We start from the raw sequence: 17,743 nt of genomic DNA on the forward strand, positions 1-17,743 counted from the left end.
ATAGATTATAAATATACATGGGCCTATATTTTTTCATATTTGTTTATTTTATTTTTCTTTATAATGAAGTAGTCTGTATCTAGTAGATTGTGAAATAATGATTATCAGTTCCACACACAGAGATATATAAATTCTACATTTATTTAAATGAGGGAAAAAAACTTCACTGGTATCGGATCGGAATCGGTATCGGCCAATACCGAACCCTAGGTATTGGAATCGGAGGCAAAAAAGGCGGATCGGAGCATCCCTAGTAAAAATCGACGTGTTTCAGAAAGGCGGGGCATAGAGGAGGAACAATAATGTACAGTATGTGGAAAATAATGTGTTTTTTTAACCTTAAACCGCATAAACACATTTCATTACACCAAATACACAAAATAATGTTCTTTTTAGCAGCATCATATGACCCCTTTAATATATTTCAAAATAAATATAAATTTTTCATACTGAACATTATAAACTTGTGTGCTTCACTTGAGGAATTTAAAATGTTTCATTTTAGTTTTTAGTGTTTTTTTAAAATGCATTTAGACAAAATAGTATCCGATTAAAATTTTGGCTATTTATCTGTTACTGACCACAACTTGAAAATTATTACCGACTAGAATTTTAATTTTGCTGCATTAACACATATAAATGTTTTTGAATCTTGTAAGAGAGACACACCAGAACACAAGCAGCTCTTTGAGCGTTTGCTTTGGTTCTTTAGACTCTCTTTGTGCCAGTATAAAAGGGCATTTTGGGGCACTCAGTGCTTACTGGCACAAACATCCACCCAAGTCTTTCTTTCCAGTGGCAAAAGCAGACAGCCATCCATCACACAGTGCACGGACAGAGAAAGAGATATTATTAACCTTTCAAAGGAGGACATAAAAGAGTAGAAGATGAGTAAAAGTATATAAATAAGGCCGCAGATAGAAAAACTGCCCTTTTAAGAGACAGTTAACTTTATTGGCTGGCACTCAACTGACACCAAACCCACTGTGGCATAAAGAGAGATTGTAGATGTAGATTATGTATTTTTGAAGTCCTGCACAAATGTTTGTGCACACAATCATGTAATGCTAAGAGTGTTTGTGTCACATTTCCCTTAATCCAGTTCTTTCCCATCCACCCGCAACCCCCTCTTCTTTACGGAGGTGCCATAAGAGGCTTTTAAATGGGGGGTGGGTTGTGTTTGGTGCAAGAAGGAACATGCTTCTATAGTAACTAAAGTAACACTCCAAATCTTTCTAGGTTGGTTGATTCAGAAACTGTCACAATTGGCATTTTGAGGGATGGTTTAAACTACAGGCTCTGAACTGTTAAGACCGGCAGTTTCCCCAACAGCACTAAAAGAGAAGTTAGAGAGAAATCTGAGAGCAGGAACCACTCAGTGGCCAGCGAGCCAGAGGCTGATGGGGAAGATGGTGAGAGTGGTCTTTGGTCTTCAAACCTTTTGACTAGACAGTGTGTTAAAACACAGGATCAGTCAAGCAGATTTTCTGAGGATTACGGGGAGAGCATCCTGTTAGACATCACAAACTGTCACTGTCATTGACAAGCTTCTCACTATCTACCAGCGTTTAACAAACCTTCTGTGGGACACATATGAAAACATTTTGAAACATTTCTTGAGCTTTTAGGCCATTCAGTGAAATTTTAATGTTGTTCTGAACCCACTGACTTTCACTGTACAGACAAAAGACTTTCATTGTTCCACACAAAGAACAAAAGACTCTCAGAACTACATGAGAGTGAGTAAATAGGGCCTTTCGCACCACTTTAGTTCCAGAACTAAATGTACAGTACTAAAGTACTGGGACGATTTTGCGCGAACTATTTCCCAGTACTATTTAAAGGGTTGCATTCGCACCGACAGTGTGTACTAAGAAGTGACGTAAGCCGGTCGACAGTGACGTCATTTGTGCGATAAAAAGGCAATTTTGTCTCGAAAAAGAAAGTCCGGTACTAAAATCGCACCCAGTTCCGGCGGTGCGAAAACGCCAAAAAGTGGGTAGTTCCACAATTAGTTCTGGTACTATGAAAAGGTTCCCGCAGTGCGAAAGGCCCTAATGATGACAACATTTTCATTTTTAGGAGAACTATCCCTTTAAGAACTGAGAGTGGACCCCGGCTTAATATTGGGTTATTTTAAAAGCATCTCTTTATGTAATAGTGAGATTAGCAACAGCATAATCTACAGCTCACACAACAAATCTTTGTGATCAAGTAGTATTTGGTGCAAGAAGGCCAACGGATAACATCAGCAGTGTTATTTAAGTAGGCCTACATCATAAGGTCAAAGGTCTTATGATGTACAGGTCTTACACAAAAGCTCTTACACAAACACACCGCAGACACAAACTGGCACCCAAATATACACATACAATAATACTGAAAGTGCAAACAGACACTGGACAGAGGAAGCTCTACGAACAAAGCTTCTTCAGTAGTGACTTCCTGTGTCTTTTAGCCTCAACTGAGTTACAGTCACAAAAGCTGGCAAAAAGTGAGTGTGCACAGACGACTCCACATAAAGTACACACACAAATGTCAAGTACTGAAAGCAGTGAATTTCTTCGCCTTCAGGATCTTCTCTGTTTTTAGCTTGTTTGCTAAAACTAACAGCTCTGTAAACACTAACATACATTTATACACATCCCAAAACGACAGGACAAATCACACAAAAACATGTTTATAGGTCACATTTCACACCCATAGTACATGAAAAACTTCCATGACGAATATATACACTACCTAAGTTTGGGGTTAGTAAGTTTAATATCAATACTTTTATTCAAGAAAAATATATTACATTGACAGCACAAAAAAAAACTACAACATTGTTTACTGAAAAAGCAGCATAACTGTTTTCAACACTGATAATAATAATAATAAGAAGAAATGTTTCTTTAGCACCAAATCAGCATATTAGAATGAGTTCTTAAGGATCATGTGACACTGAAGACTCAGCTTTGCCATCACAGGAATAAATTACATTTGAAATATTTGTTATAATTTACATAAAACATTAAAATATATTATTATACTATATTATTATATTTAAATTGTAATAATATTTTATAATATTACTGTTTTTACTACATTTATCAAATGTATGCAGTATAATTTTTTCTTTCAAAAGCTCATACTTTGTACAAAGCTTTAAAATTTGAATAATATATCATTATTTGTTTAGCCTAACAGTAATGACAGAAACATGTTGCATTGTATTAATACAAAAAAACTATAACAAGTTTCATTTTCTCTAAGTAAAAAATATTTCTTACAGCTTTCTTTTGATTTGGAGTGAAACGTGACCCGGACATGTTCTTCACCTGACTATTCCTTTGCAAAAGTTTGTCATGAGCATCAACAAACAACAATTTTCGGCTTTTGAAGGCATTAACCAGGTGTCAATCATCCATGCTGGAGAGAGACATCAAACATATTATGACCTTTCAGACGCAGCATGAAACACACAGCACTGAGACATCAATCTCCACAGTGATATCCACTTCATTAATGAACTTATGAGGAGAAACAGAGAGGAGGAGGACCATCAGCCAATCACAGGCGAGGACAGCAGGGGCTTGTGGCCTTGTAATTCATCTCATCTTTCCACACACACAGAGATGTTACTGATATATTTAGACTACGTCAAGCACAAGTAATATTAATGGTAGGGAATTCCCATAGGAAGTAAAAATCCATGAGTAAGCTTGCTGACTGCACAGCATGTTTGCATTCGTAAAACACTTGATTTGAGGGCGGGTTAATTGTTTTTGAGTAAGCAGATCACTCTTGATCATTCTACATTACTGGTTCTCTATTGCCACTGATGCACCTCAGCTCAGCAAACCGAGGTGCAGAACATTCCCTGTGACAAAAGCACTCATGCACTGCTGTTATAATGGCCAACATCATCAAAAGGTCATAAACCCCCGTGAGGGACGGGTTACCTCAGTTCAGTCAGTGGCACATTGTTGTTTTGTCTCTCTCTTCTATTTGCCTTTAGCCTTTCCCACAGCTAAATGTCCCTGGATGTATTGCAGCTGGTCTGAATTGGTTTCAACACCAGAATGGTGTTAAACAGGGAGAAAATTAATAAGAGAGAAGAAAAGAAGGTGATGCTGATGGAAAACTCAGAGCCTGACATAACAGCAGCCTTTTTTACATACAAAAAAAAAAACATTTTGGATAGTAATACAGAGTGATACACATTTATTGGTACCTGGATGTGTGCCACCTGACTTTCCATTCCCAGTGTGACAAATAAACTAAAAGTAATAATTAACCACAATGTTTTATGTCTATTTTTTTGACTTAAAGGAACACTCCACTATTTTTGAAAATAGGCTCAACTCCCCTAGAGTTAAACAGTTGAGTTTTACAATTTATTTAGCTGATCTCCGGGTCTGGCGGTAGCACTTTTAGCTGTAGCTTAGCATAGATCATTGAATCTGATTAGACCGTTAGCATCTCCTTATGTTTCCTAGCTGGGGACTATTTTCAGGCGCTGCATAATATCATTCGGCCTGCTGCACCCATGGACCAGCAGTAAAGTTCCTTGATTATTACACCGGAATGAGAGTATAGTTCCTAGCTATATCGGCCTAGAAAATCGCAACTTTTCATTTTCCGTCGGTCTTAGTACACGATGTAACTACAGAAGAGTCAAGTTTTAAATAGGAAAAATATCGGCACTCTTTGGTCATTTTTGAGCGAGATGCTAACGGTCTAATCAGATTCAATGATCTATGCTAAGCTACAGCTAAAAGTGCTACCACCAGACCCGGAGATCGGCTGAATGGATTCGAAAACAGTAAAACTAAACTCTAGGGGAGTTGGAAAATGAGCCTATTTTCAAAAATAGTGGAGTGTTCCCTTAAATCTAATTGTCATTCCAATTAAATAAGACATTTTACACAAAGTTTGTTTAAAATCCGAAATAACACATTTTTATTTCAGAGAACATACCATTTAAACATTAGGGTACTTTTTTTTTCTTCTTCTTATTTGAGAAATGTATACTTTAATTTAACACATTAAAGTGATCAAAGTATCAATAATTTATAATTGATTTCAAACAAATGCTGTTCTTTTAAACTTTCTATGCATCACATAATTCAGATTCCAAAAAAAAAAAGAAACTATCACGTTTTCCACAAAAATATTAAGCAGCACAACTGTTTTCAACACTGGCAATATTAAGAGAGGTTTCTTGAGTGACATATCAGCATATTAGAAATATTTCTAATGTAATGGCTTCTGTAATACTTATAATAATATTTCACAATATTACTGTTTTAACTGTATTTTTGATCAAATAAATGCGGCCTTGGTGAGCATAAGAGACTTTTTTCAAAAACATAAAAAAAACTCCTCTATGGGTGTATATCTGTACATATTGGCTACAGTCTGGGTACAAAATTGTCACCGAAAGTGATATAAATCTCATTAAACTTCTCTTTTGGAACATTTGATCACACCCTCGAGGGAAAACTTGATTCATTCAATAATTATTAAAAGTTTTCTTGTAGGTTTAGGGTTAGGAAATTATAATTATCTTCATATAAAAAACAACAGAAGTCTCGCAGATGTGTGTGTGTGAAGCTAAACTTACGTTACCCTCAGGACACATTCTGACCCAACAATATGTCAGCTGTGCTCATCGACAGCAGAGAGACAGAGATGCTCTGACAGCGTGAGGGTACCAACACACACACCACCCCAAACACACATCGATTTGATGTACACTGCCATCTTTCAACCTAAAGTCCTTATTTGGGGGGGGAGAGACAGGCAGACAGGATCAACAAGAGAGAGAGCGAGAGATCTTTGATACTTGAGTAAATATTAGATTAGAGTGAGCTGTGCTGTTTTCCGCCCATCAGGATCGGTGGGTCTTTATTGGGTTATCCAACTGAACCCTGTGTGTGTGTGCGCTGGGACAGGAATGACAGGAATGCTCAGGCCTCATTTACTGTCAATGGAGGAAAGGCCATTGGACCCAAACTTCTCAATGTGCATCTTTCCATCTCTTTCACACATATACAAACACAAAATGGGGACAACAACATGATCTAGCCAGATACGACCTACTTTCTATTCTCCCACAATCCCCTTTGTTCCCCAGCAGCACCCTCTTTTAAGAGAGAAAGATAAGAGAGAGAAATGGGGGAGGAGGGTAGTAACAAAGACTAACCACCCAATTCCACAAGATGCACTCTGGGACACTTAAAAAGCAAGCTCAATCACTCCAAAACTACTGTGGTCAGCCAAAACTGACAGTGGTTGATTGAACATAACGCACATATTCACTTTGCTCAAAATAACTCGGTTTAATATGAACATTGCTCAAAAAAATGTAGCTTTAATTTCTTTTTTTTTTTTATTTACTAGAACAGCGAATCAGAGAGGGCAACTAAACTATTAATATTACAATTTATATTTAAATATTTATATAGAATTAAACATAACACAATATTTATTAACTTAATATAAAACAATTAATAAATACAAATATAAAGTTTTATCTAAATAAATGCAATTACAATTATTAACTGTCCTCTATATATATATATGAAATTAGTTTTAACAATAATATTAAACAATAATATAATTTAATAAATACAATTATATAACAATATAATTCATTCAAATAAAATAATATATTTTTTACAAAAATAATATATTTTACGATATATAAATAATATAAAATAAAAATGTAAAAAATGCACAATGCAAAGAAATTGTACATGCAAGCAGCTTTTTTTAAAATTCAGAAATTACTTTATAAAAGCACAACAAGCTAATTTTGTGAGTTCAACGAAGTCTCTTATTGTCTAAATCAAACCCTGTGAAGTGGCCACAATTTCCACCTCCATAGCAGAGGACAAACTACATCTCCTGCTGAACAAGTGTTATGCAGCAGAAAGAAATGGATGCGAGAGGAGAGGAAGACACTGATGAATCCAATTTAACCTGACAGAAAAGAGGACGTGCCACTGCAAATGTCAGAGGCAAACCCGAGGAATAAAGGGAAAGGTGTGAGGAGGATATGTTCGATTAGTCTCGTAGTAATTGTCAGAACAGTGTGTTACAGAAATAGATAATGACAGTCAAAGGATGAAAAGGAGATGAGAGCATATCTGGCAAAGATAAGTGCTGGAAATGAAGAGAATGAAAGCTGAAGATGACACTGAAAGAGATAAAAGGAGAACATGAGTACATTTGGGAGGGAGAGTGAGAGAGAACGACAGCGTGGGAGAGGAAGGAGGAGGAGGGCGAACATCACTCATTCTTACCTGTATGTGTTCGGTAGAGCTGCTGCTGAGCTCATCTCCAGATTCTGAGTCATTTCTCATTTTCTCCAACCCATCTGCTGGTGACACGCTTCCGTCCGTGTCCACCGACAACCCGCCTGGGAGTTTCCCCTGGCAACCATGCTCTCGTGGAGGGGATTCCGCTCGTCCTTCTGGAAGTGTGGGGTTGCCATGGTGATAGTTATGATGGTTGTTGTTGTTAAGCAGAGTGAGCTCGGCAACAACGCTCTTCATCCCCGAGTTCTGATTGGTGTCCCGCAACAATAAAGGCGAGGTCTGTTGACCTGGTAATGGGGAAGGCGTTGTCGAGGGAGATGGCCTGCCGAAGCTGGACCTTTCCGTAGGAGCGCGTTGGTTGAGATTTTCGTTCGACGATCGGCACTGGCCGATTTCAAGAACGTTGGGGGGCTTTGCACGAGGTTTGGGTGGTGGCATAAGGGCGCGCCGCACCTCTCGGACGTACTGAGCGGGGACGTAAAACGCCTTGGTGCCCTCCTCCCGACGAACTTGCCACCAGTCCTCATTGGTTTTGCGAACCAACATGTAGCATTCGCCCTGCCGTATGGAGATGAGTCTATCTTTCGCCTTGTACTCATAATCGTACTCCACCTCGATATATACCTGCCCCGGGGCAATGGAAAAATCACAGCGGCCATCCCGTTCCGTCATGGTGCAATCTGTCCGTGCGTTAGTCAGAAGACAGTCTGTAAGTGGATCTACATCTCTTGCTGTGTCTGCACAACTGCAAAAAAAAGAGAACGCGATTGTTAGCACATACTTTGAAAAGAGATGCGTTTTGAAAACTGTGATGCTATTAATCAATACCAACCATGACAGATTGGATCTGATGGAAATGAATACAATCACACATACACACTTAAAAATAAAAGTGCTACTGTACTTTCCAGCATCGAGGGCAGCCGCATAGTAACCCAATCATGCGTGAGGACGCCATGGCAACCAACATATCAGTAATCCAATGATCAAATTACAATGACAGGTCTCAAGAAGCACAACCATGCTCACTCACACGCACAGATCATTGAGTGAACTGAGTGATATTTTCCAAATTATTGCCTGCAGATGCCTTTCTACTGTCAGCATGCCTCTGTTTGGCCCTATATCCCTCTCTCACATGTACACAATCCCCCTCAAACATTCTTAGGTTAAATATACACTGTCATGTTCACATATGGTGCTTAAAGATGATGGGATTGTGACAGCCTTAAGCCAGACATAAAGAGTGGTTGAATTCACTCTTCTTTTTATTTCCCTTTTGTTCTTTCAGCCCACTCTGACGTTCTGATGCATACTATGCACAAAAACGGTAACCACTTTAAGATCTGGTCAGCAGTAATCAGATTGGCTGGATTTTCACGCTACTTCTGATAGATGGGGTGCAAAGGTCTTTGAAACATACCATTTAAAAGTTTAGTCTACATTAAACACTATTGTTAAAAATGTTAGGGTGTCACATTAAATTGATCAAGTGTGACAATCAGAATCAGAATCAGAATGAGCTTTATTGCCAGGTATGTTTACACATACGAGGAATTTGTTTTCGTGACAGAAGCTTCCACAGTGCAACAGAATGACAGTGACAGAACAAAAAACACAGATAATAAAAACTAAAATAGAACAAGTAAATAAGGAATAAAAATATATAAATTGACAATTGTGTGTGCAGGTATATTGCAATAGACAGTTTTTTTTTTATGTACAGGTACTGTATATTATGTGCAAATTTGAGGTGTAGGCTGAGTATGAGTGTTAGATAAATAAGTGTATGAGTGAATAAATAGTGTGTGTTCCACGGTTATTGTCAAGTGTTCATGAGATGGATGGCCTGAGGGAAGAAACTCATTTCCCTTTTGTTCTTTCAGCCCACTCTGACGTTCTGATGCATACTATGCACAAAAACGGTAACCACTTTAAGATCTGGTCAGCAGTAATCAGATTGGCTGGATTTTCACGCTACTTCTGATAGATGGGGTGCAAAGGTCTTTGAAACATACCATTTAAAAGTTTTTTTTTATGTACAGGTACTGTATATTATGTGCAAATTTGAGGTGTAGGCTGAGTATGAGTGTTAGATAAATAAGTGTATGAGTGAATAAATAGTGTGTGTTCCACGGTTATTGTCAAGTGTTCATGAGATGGATGGCCTGAGGGAAGAAACTGTTCCTGTGTCTGGTCGTTCTGGTGCTCAGTGCTCTGTAGCGTCGACCAGATGGCAACAGTTCAAAGAGGGAGTGTGCTGGATGTGAGGGGTCCAGAGTGATTCTGCCAGCCCTTTTGCTCACTCTGAATAAGTACAGTTCTTGGAGAGAAGGGAGGGTTGTACCAATGAAGTATTTTAAAGAAAAAAAAATCAATTTCAAATGAATGCTGTTATTTTGTTCTACTCAAGGAATCCTTGAAAAAATGCATCACAGTTTCCACGAATATTAGCAGCACAACTGTTTTCAACAGTGATAATAATAATAAATATTTCTTGAACACCAAATCAGCATATTATAATTATTTCTGAAGGATTGTGTGACACCAAAGACTGGGGTAATGATGCTGAAAAATCATGTTTTGCCATCACAGGAATAAATTACACTTTACAGTATATTAAAATAGAAAACGGTTATTTTAAATTGTAACAATAGCCTATTTCACAATATGACTGTTATTTAGTATTTTAGATCAAATAAATGCAGCCTAGATGTGCATAAGAAACTTCTAAGATACTTGAACTACCGATCACAGTTTGGGGTTGGTCTTGAGTGCAAAAATAATCAAAACCCCAAACTTTGAACGGTAGTGTATTTCAAAAGATTGATAGAGATTTAACTTTAGTGTTTTACTTTTTAATTTATTTAGCTAAAATAGTAAAACATTTTAAACATTGACAAAACATGAAAACAATTATCAGACTTTTTGCCAATAGTGAAGTTTGGTTACGGGAGACTAACATTTTAAAGCACACACTCTTAGTTAAGCTATGACACCCTCCCTACTTATAGCTAGTTAATCCACATAGACCTAGTCTGTCCTTAAACGGTAAGTCAATGAAGCTGAAGGGTTTACAGAACATTTCGAAATAGCAACAAATATATAACAACAAATATTATACAACCTGCTCAGTGAGTGGGAAGCCATGCGGTGCTGTCAAATTTTAGATGTGGATTTGATGTGACATAAGGCACCTCTCAAAATAGCAATGGAGGAGAGGAACTGACAGAGGTTACTAAGACTGAATGAAACTGAATACTGTAACCAGACACAGACTGCACTGATCCCTCCACTGAGAAAACCTTGCACTGTTGAGTCAGGCACAAAGCCACATTCAAACAATTCACTACTAGCAATGCAGTTTGTTTTATATTGTTTTGCTCATCTTTTCTAAAAATATTAGCTACTATCTTCCTGATCATGTGCAGCAGGACACAGCTGGCTTTCATCAATAAGCTTGCGCTTCATTTTCATTCTTGACCAAGCTTAGAATTTATGAACTTCAAAGAGGTCAACTTTTTTCCCTCTATCTGTTGCAAATTCTTTAACAAGCTATCAAACTTACATATAAAATAATGATACATCAACACTGAGCCAGTCTAAGGGTCTTCGTCATTATAAGAATAAACCATTCAACACATTACTAAAACACTAGTGTCCCCATCCTTAATGAGAAAGACACATGATGAAACTGCAGCCTGTTGCTTAAAACAAAGACGTTTCTCTCCATTCGAGCTCGTCAGCAACCACACATCTCTTTACTAGACAAGACAGTTAACCCAGCATTGATTTAACCAGTATGGAGCTGAAGGCAATCTACTCTCCCTCTGTCTTCACATTCTGCAATAAAGACTCGTGCCAGCCTTGGCAGCAACTTAAAAACTCTCCCATCTTTTCATTTCATACATACTTCATCAAGCCCTACCACAGGCACTATACGGGGGAACAAACTACAAGATCTAGAAGGGAATCTGATTAAAATAAACACTAAATACCACACACAAAAAACAAAAGACTGCCGAAAAGCATGACTGGTAAAGTGGAGCTGGTTAACACACCGTGGATTGCAGGTTACTTTGAGCCATTCACACAGTTTTTGCATTCCACTGCACTGTTTTTCCACTACTTGCGCTAGACAGATATCTTTGACTGTTGCACTCGCACCTTGCGTATTTTGCAGCGACTTGAAGTCGCTCTAAAAAACACAGCATTCAAGTTAAGAGATCTTTTTCAAAATGCGTCTCTAGACTTTGCAGTTTTTTTTATTCTGCTGCCCTGCGTCAAATGTTTTAAGTGCAAATATCTCCTGTGTGAATGGTCACTTATTGTGAAATGATACCGTAAGGGAAACATGCCAAAGTGAACTCAGAACATTCAGTACTAAACTATTGAACCGAAGTTATTCTGTAAGAGACAGAGAGAGAGGTTCTGTAAAACAGCTATTAATAAACCACAACAGAAACAAAAAACAACTGGTTTTCTTAACAAATAATGCCCGGTTCAGACTACACGATTTTAGCCCGATTTTGCCACATAGCTTGACGTAGGGTGTCGTGGGGATTCGTAAACGACAATGGGCGTCGGGATGCAAGATTCCATCGTTTCAGCTCATGTAGTGTGTCATAGTGGACGACAACCGATTCCCCGTCTGTGATGCTTCACGACAGAAACACTAGAATGTTTAATTTTTTTCCCATCGTCCACGATGAGTTCTGTCACATTGGTGACGTTGACCAATAGCAGCACAGAAGCTCTTTCATACACAGGTTTCAAACATGGCAAAACGAAAGAGATGATGGTGCTGCTAGGTGGAATTATGAGATGGAGGAAAGGTTCGTGGAGCTGTGGCAACAGTACTCCTGCCTGTATGATGTGTCATCGAGGGACTACCACGACAGAACAAAGAAAGAAAAATGCTGGCGAACTATAGCGAAAGCGCTTCAGCAATGTTTACACTCTTGTCTTCGGAAGTCAGTCGCTAGTTCCGCCTTCTCGATGACATCACGCGCGTCGTTAAAGACGGCACGTGATGAATGGTCGGGAAGCAACATGTAGTCTGGCATGTTTCTTGTCCACGACATGACAGGATTTTAGGTAAAATCGTGTAATCTGACACGGTTGCTATCGTGACCGACAAAAATATTGTGTAGTCTGAACCCAGCATAAGTCTCTGCTGATACAGTTCAAACGTTTGGGGTTGGTAAGTTTTTTTTTTTATGAAAAAGTCTCTTACCAAGGCTGCATTTAGGCCTAGTTGATTCAAGATACATTAAAAACATTAATATTGACAAATATTTATTACTCCAGTCTTCGGTGTCACACAATCCTACAGAAATCATTCTAATATGCTGATTTGGCATTCAAGAAACATTTCTTATTATTATCTTTACTAAAAAGGGTGCTGCTTGATATTTTTGTGGCAATAGTAACCCACCACCCTAATACCAAAGTTTACAATAAGCCGGTCTATCTGCCTACTAAAATACCCCCTTTCTCTCTAGACACCACAAACCATACCCTAAGCTAAACATGGTCTACCTTCTCCCTCTGCCAATAACATTTGCACACAGGATCCACAGGAGTCATTCACATTTGAAAGCTTGGGTTGCACTGTTATCACAAAGGAAGTCGGAGGAATAACGGCCTTCAATGATTTCTGATGAATAAGGGAAACAATTACACTGGAAAAAGAAACATTATTATTTACACACCGAGGAGGATCACAGGAGAAAACTCTGAAGGCAGTTTTTCACCAGACAGCTTGAGGCAACTCTTATCAACACTTTTTAAAGAGTAAAGCACTTATTCATTAAAGTGAGCAAACAGACTAATTCAATCGAAAAACTAGCACACAAGGATTTCAAATCTACCATGTGGCTCCCATTTGGGGACTTGACTGCGAACCAAAGTGGAGCTTCTATAAACAAGAAGCAGATGGAAGGTCTCCTCTGGGTGTGAGTGCAGTGTCACTGTGGTCAGCGTGTAAAGAAATTACTACCAACTTTTCTGCAAGATAAGTGAGACTGTCACTCCAACAGAAATCCCATATCATTTTGCATGAGGTACTTGTCATTTCCACTTAGTTTGACTGAATCTCATAGTGTATCAATATATACCGGGAGAAAGTGTCTATGGTGTTTCACTGTCAAGCAACTCACAGTGAAACCCAGAGCGTCAAAGAGACTTACCATCAAGACCACCACATTAGCACCCATTACAAATGCAAATAATAATGCTAAACAGTTAAAAGACACATTAAATGCAGCACTGTAGCTATTTCAAATATCAGTACTATAGAAAATTAACATTTGATGGCAGTTCTCTTTGAATTTAACCCTATTACTAATTTTTTTCCCCCAACTTCAGGTTTCAATACTAAAGCTTGAAGAAAAAGGAATCAAATATTAGACTAGAATCAAATACCATAAAAGCATAGATTAATTTGATTTGCAAAATAGAGAAGATAAATGGGGATAAAGCACATTTTAAATCATAAACATATAGCTTGAACCTGATCAAATCTGTTGAATTAAATCTCACTTTCCCTAAAAGAAGCTTGTAGTGTGACATTTACACACTGGAGTCTGGACATGATCAAATTAAGCACTGTTACACAGTGGTCTTGAATATTACATAACATTTAGCAGCACTAAAAGCCAACATGACCTACTTTCAAATCAGCAAGTTGTAAATTTACTAGAAAGGCAAACATCATGATGAGAGGTTCACAAAACACAACTACCTGTCTGTCTAAATTCGGGAACCTGGTAAATTAACCCTGAGATTTTCAACTGTGTTTATATATGGACATCTGGTCTAGACAGAAAACATTTTGAATCCCACTTGTCCCAGCAAGAGCGACAAGACAAAAACATTAAAACCAATTATAAACTTTTAAAATTATAAAGCATTTGTTGCATCCAGTGGGGACATTATAATGACTTATACTGTCTTTTTACGCATTGCATTGCGCCGCGTGCTGAATTGAATTCTCTCTCTGTTGTCTATGCTCATCGTTAGTCTCATGAAGTCGGAGTCACGTAGATAATCCGTCAAGATCCTCTCCCAATAAAGACGTAACTTTGCATGAGTTAAATAATACAGCCATGAATGAGCGCGTGTTGGAAATAAAAGTGCTGAATTTAATTCTCTCTCTGGTGTATATTTGCTCATCATTAGTCTCGTGAAGCCGCTTTCATATGTGATGTGGTTGATGCTAAGGAAATGCTCCAACACGGCCACCGCATGTAACTTTTAACAAGATTCACTTGTTTAAAACACCCTAAATTGTATTAACATTTACTATATAACCATTATTTCACTAATAAACATCTAAGTAAATACAACTCTATGGAAATGAATTTATTATCTCCACGTGCGATCGCAGTTTGCGAATAGTGGAACAGTGTTGTAAATACAACTTAACCACTGATTTGTAGTCGTGTCCTCTTTTGGAAGGCCAAACAAAGTAGTTTCGCTTTCACGGCGAAACACAGCGTCACACACGGAGGCCTAGAGTGAGCGGAGGCCTGCGGGCTAGAGTGAGGAATGGCCGGCGGATTCGACGAAGGAGCGTCCGGCGGGCTTGCGGCAACCACATGTGACGACCCAGGGCTGGACTCCGCTTCGTCCACAGTGAAAGTCGATCCGGCAATCCACAGCGCGAAGTTGATGTATTTCCTCAGCGAACCGCACAGATCAGCTCTAGGCATGACAAAGCAGATATCATCCTCTTTTGGAAGGCCAAACTAAGTAGTTTCACAACGAAACACAGTGCCTTCACGACATGGCGGCAGCAACAATACTACAGCGAGAATAAAAGTTACGCCTTCTTTCTTTGCGTGAACATTTGGGCGGTGTTATGCAAATCTTCCCACATCTTGACGTAGACATGTGGGGGCGTGTTAGAATGAGCTATTTTAGGTAGGCGTGGTTGACTCTTAACTTTTATAAAGAGTATCTCGTTGGATTTGAGACTTTAGTCTTTGCAACTTTACAGATCTTCTTTATGCACCAAGAGCTTGTATCACTCCAAAGAGAAAGGAAAAATTTTAATAGCATCATATGACCCCTTTAAGGGGGTTCAAATATTTGTTGTTTAAAAATTAGCCACTTTTCATGCTAGTTCATGATCATTTTATGTTAAGCTATAGTTTATCCAACAAGTCTGACAGGTCTCACACCACCACAACAACAACAACAACACATGCATTTTGAACAGCTGTTGCTTAAAAAGTGTCTTGTATGTGCCTTGTAATGGCTTGATGCTCAGAAATGGTCCTTTGTCATTCATCTTTCTGACTGGCTCCCTTTCTGATTAAACTGTTTTCTCCTTTCGACAAACAAACACCAAGGGTGAACAAAGCCAGCCAGCACAAAACGGGTTTGTTTGTCTAATCTACTGAACCACTTAGCAGCCGTGAACACAAAGTGACCTTGCATGTGGGATACGAAGTACACGTCAAATAGTATCTGTCTTTGTTCCAGCGGTTCACTCAAGACTCATGCAGATGAGCCGACACTATTCCCCCCAGCGACCCAGTCCAGAACTAGAGAGCCCCGTTTCCCCTGGTAACCCGCCTTTGTTTGGGTAGCGGCGGTACTGCTCACTCATCACGGTCGCCAGTGCAGTCCCTCCCCGGACGAAGGAGATAGCGAGGCCGGGAGAAGAAAGGGGGAAGGGTCGGTTCGGCCCATAAACTTTCACAAGTACAACACAACACAAGTACAAACCAACACAAGTACAAACCAACAGTTCTAGCCAAGAAATGTTTACTGTGCTTAATTGCAGCTCGCTGAAACTAATGATGTGTCATCACAATAATGCCTACAAATTGTTTTCGAAGGGAAAAATAAACAACATGCCAAATGCAGATACTAATTCTCTACCCATAATAACTTTGATGAAGCGTTTGCGCCGTTTTGACTGATGACAGCTTATTACTCACAAGCCAAGTCAACGTTTAATCAAAACAAAGCACATATTATAAACACAAGTCTAAGCCTAAACCATCTAAATCACATCATAACTAGATAAAAATTAGCTTGGGTCTCAATGCGAGGGAACTGCGTGTTGAAACACATGGCTGTAATTTAAAAACCCGATGGGCGCATTTTGCCGCAGCACGATAGCAGGTTCCCCCGACCACGGATCCCCAAAGCGGCTTTCGTGGTTGGCCGCAGGGTAACGTTAGCAAACCGCTGTGCAACAATCAGCCCCAACGGTCCCAACAATGCAACTCTTTATATCTGCAACAATGCGCATTTGAAGCATAGGAATGAACGCAGAACCTGCTCATACTGACCTGGCGTTCAGGGGGATCTGGGAGCGGCCCTGCCCGTTAGTTGGAGAGTCTTTGAAATAAACTTTTCCCTTGCAGTCCTCGGTACTTGCGTGAAAAGATACTGCGCGGCAGCAACACACAACACACGATCTGACCGCCTCGCGCTTCCAATCGCAGTCTGTCTCTGTGGGTGAGTGAGTGCGCGTTCGCGACTCTGCGCACTCCCGCCTGTCCTGTGAAGCTCTTTTGGACTGCTGATGCTCCTGTGTTACTGCATCGGGCCCCCTCGTGGTGGTGCAAGGCTTTTATGGGATTACATCTCTGCCACAATTCTGCGCGCAAAAGATCATATTTTGAGCGCGCAAAAGTGCGTTTTGCACGCGGGTGATCTGAGTTTTGTGGAGAAAATGTTTGTCTCGCAAAGAAGAAAGTATTTAGAGCGCACAAAATCAATTTTGCATTTAATTTAAGTTTTTGGATTTGTGCAGACCTCTTTTGCACGTGCAATGTTTCACTAGCTTGCTCACCTGATGCCGGTGTTGTGCCGAATTCTGCACCCCTGCCAGATTATGCACCCCCTCGTTGAAGTCGCTACCTGATTGCCTAATCCCATTTGTGCATGCAACGTTTCACTAGCTTGCTCACCTGATGCCTGCCCTCAGTGCTCTCTAAATGCCAACGGCTCCCTTGCTCAACACAACCCAGCGTTACAATATGCCATAATTCCAGCCAATCAGAGACAAGGCTGCTAAATTCTGATTGGCTGCCTTGACAACTAATAACAACATTCCTGGACAGCAGAAGAGGAAAAACACAGTGCATGCATAATTATTATGCAAGTAGATATTCTGATATTCTGATTTTCCAAGCACATTTTACTAATTCCAAACGACAACAATATTAATAATACTATTAATCTTGTATTTAATCATTTAATCATGATATATAATTATTCATGAAGGCTGGAAGTGAAAAATGTCTTATATTCAGGTGTGCATAATTATTAAGCAGATTTTCTTTTACAGATAAAATGAGCCAAAAAAAGAGATTTAACTCAGACTGAAAGTCAAAAATTATTAAATGCCCATGAGAAATATTAAAAACTAATACAATACTAGAAATTGCAAAGTTAATGCATAACCATTG

General features: G+C 39.1%; 1 protein-coding gene across 1 annotated transcript in view; it reads right to left on the reverse strand.

Moving 5' to 3' along the window:
- The window catches only part of LOC107582814 (rho GTPase-activating protein 12-like), a 56,309-nt gene extending 39,450 nt beyond the window's left edge, over positions 1–16,859 (reverse strand). Inside the window, exons 1-2 of the mRNA XM_016268835.1 lie at positions 16,619–16,859; positions 7,296–8,055 (exon numbers count right to left, since the gene is read on the reverse strand). Of these exons, the coding sequence (XP_016124321.1) occupies positions 7,296–7,982 (687 nt within the window). The 5' untranslated portion in view covers positions 7,983–8,055; positions 16,619–16,859. The remainder of the gene's footprint in view (positions 1–7,295; positions 8,056–16,618) is intronic.
- Positions 16,860–17,743: the final 884 nt, after the last annotated feature.

This window comes from Sinocyclocheilus grahami, unplaced genomic scaffold (assembly GCF_001515645.1).
Source record: "Sinocyclocheilus grahami isolate Dianchi unplaced genomic scaffold, SAMN03320097.WGS_v1.1 scaffold47.1, whole genome shotgun sequence".
Taxonomy (NCBI): domain Eukaryota; kingdom Metazoa; phylum Chordata; class Actinopteri; order Cypriniformes; family Cyprinidae; genus Sinocyclocheilus; species Sinocyclocheilus grahami.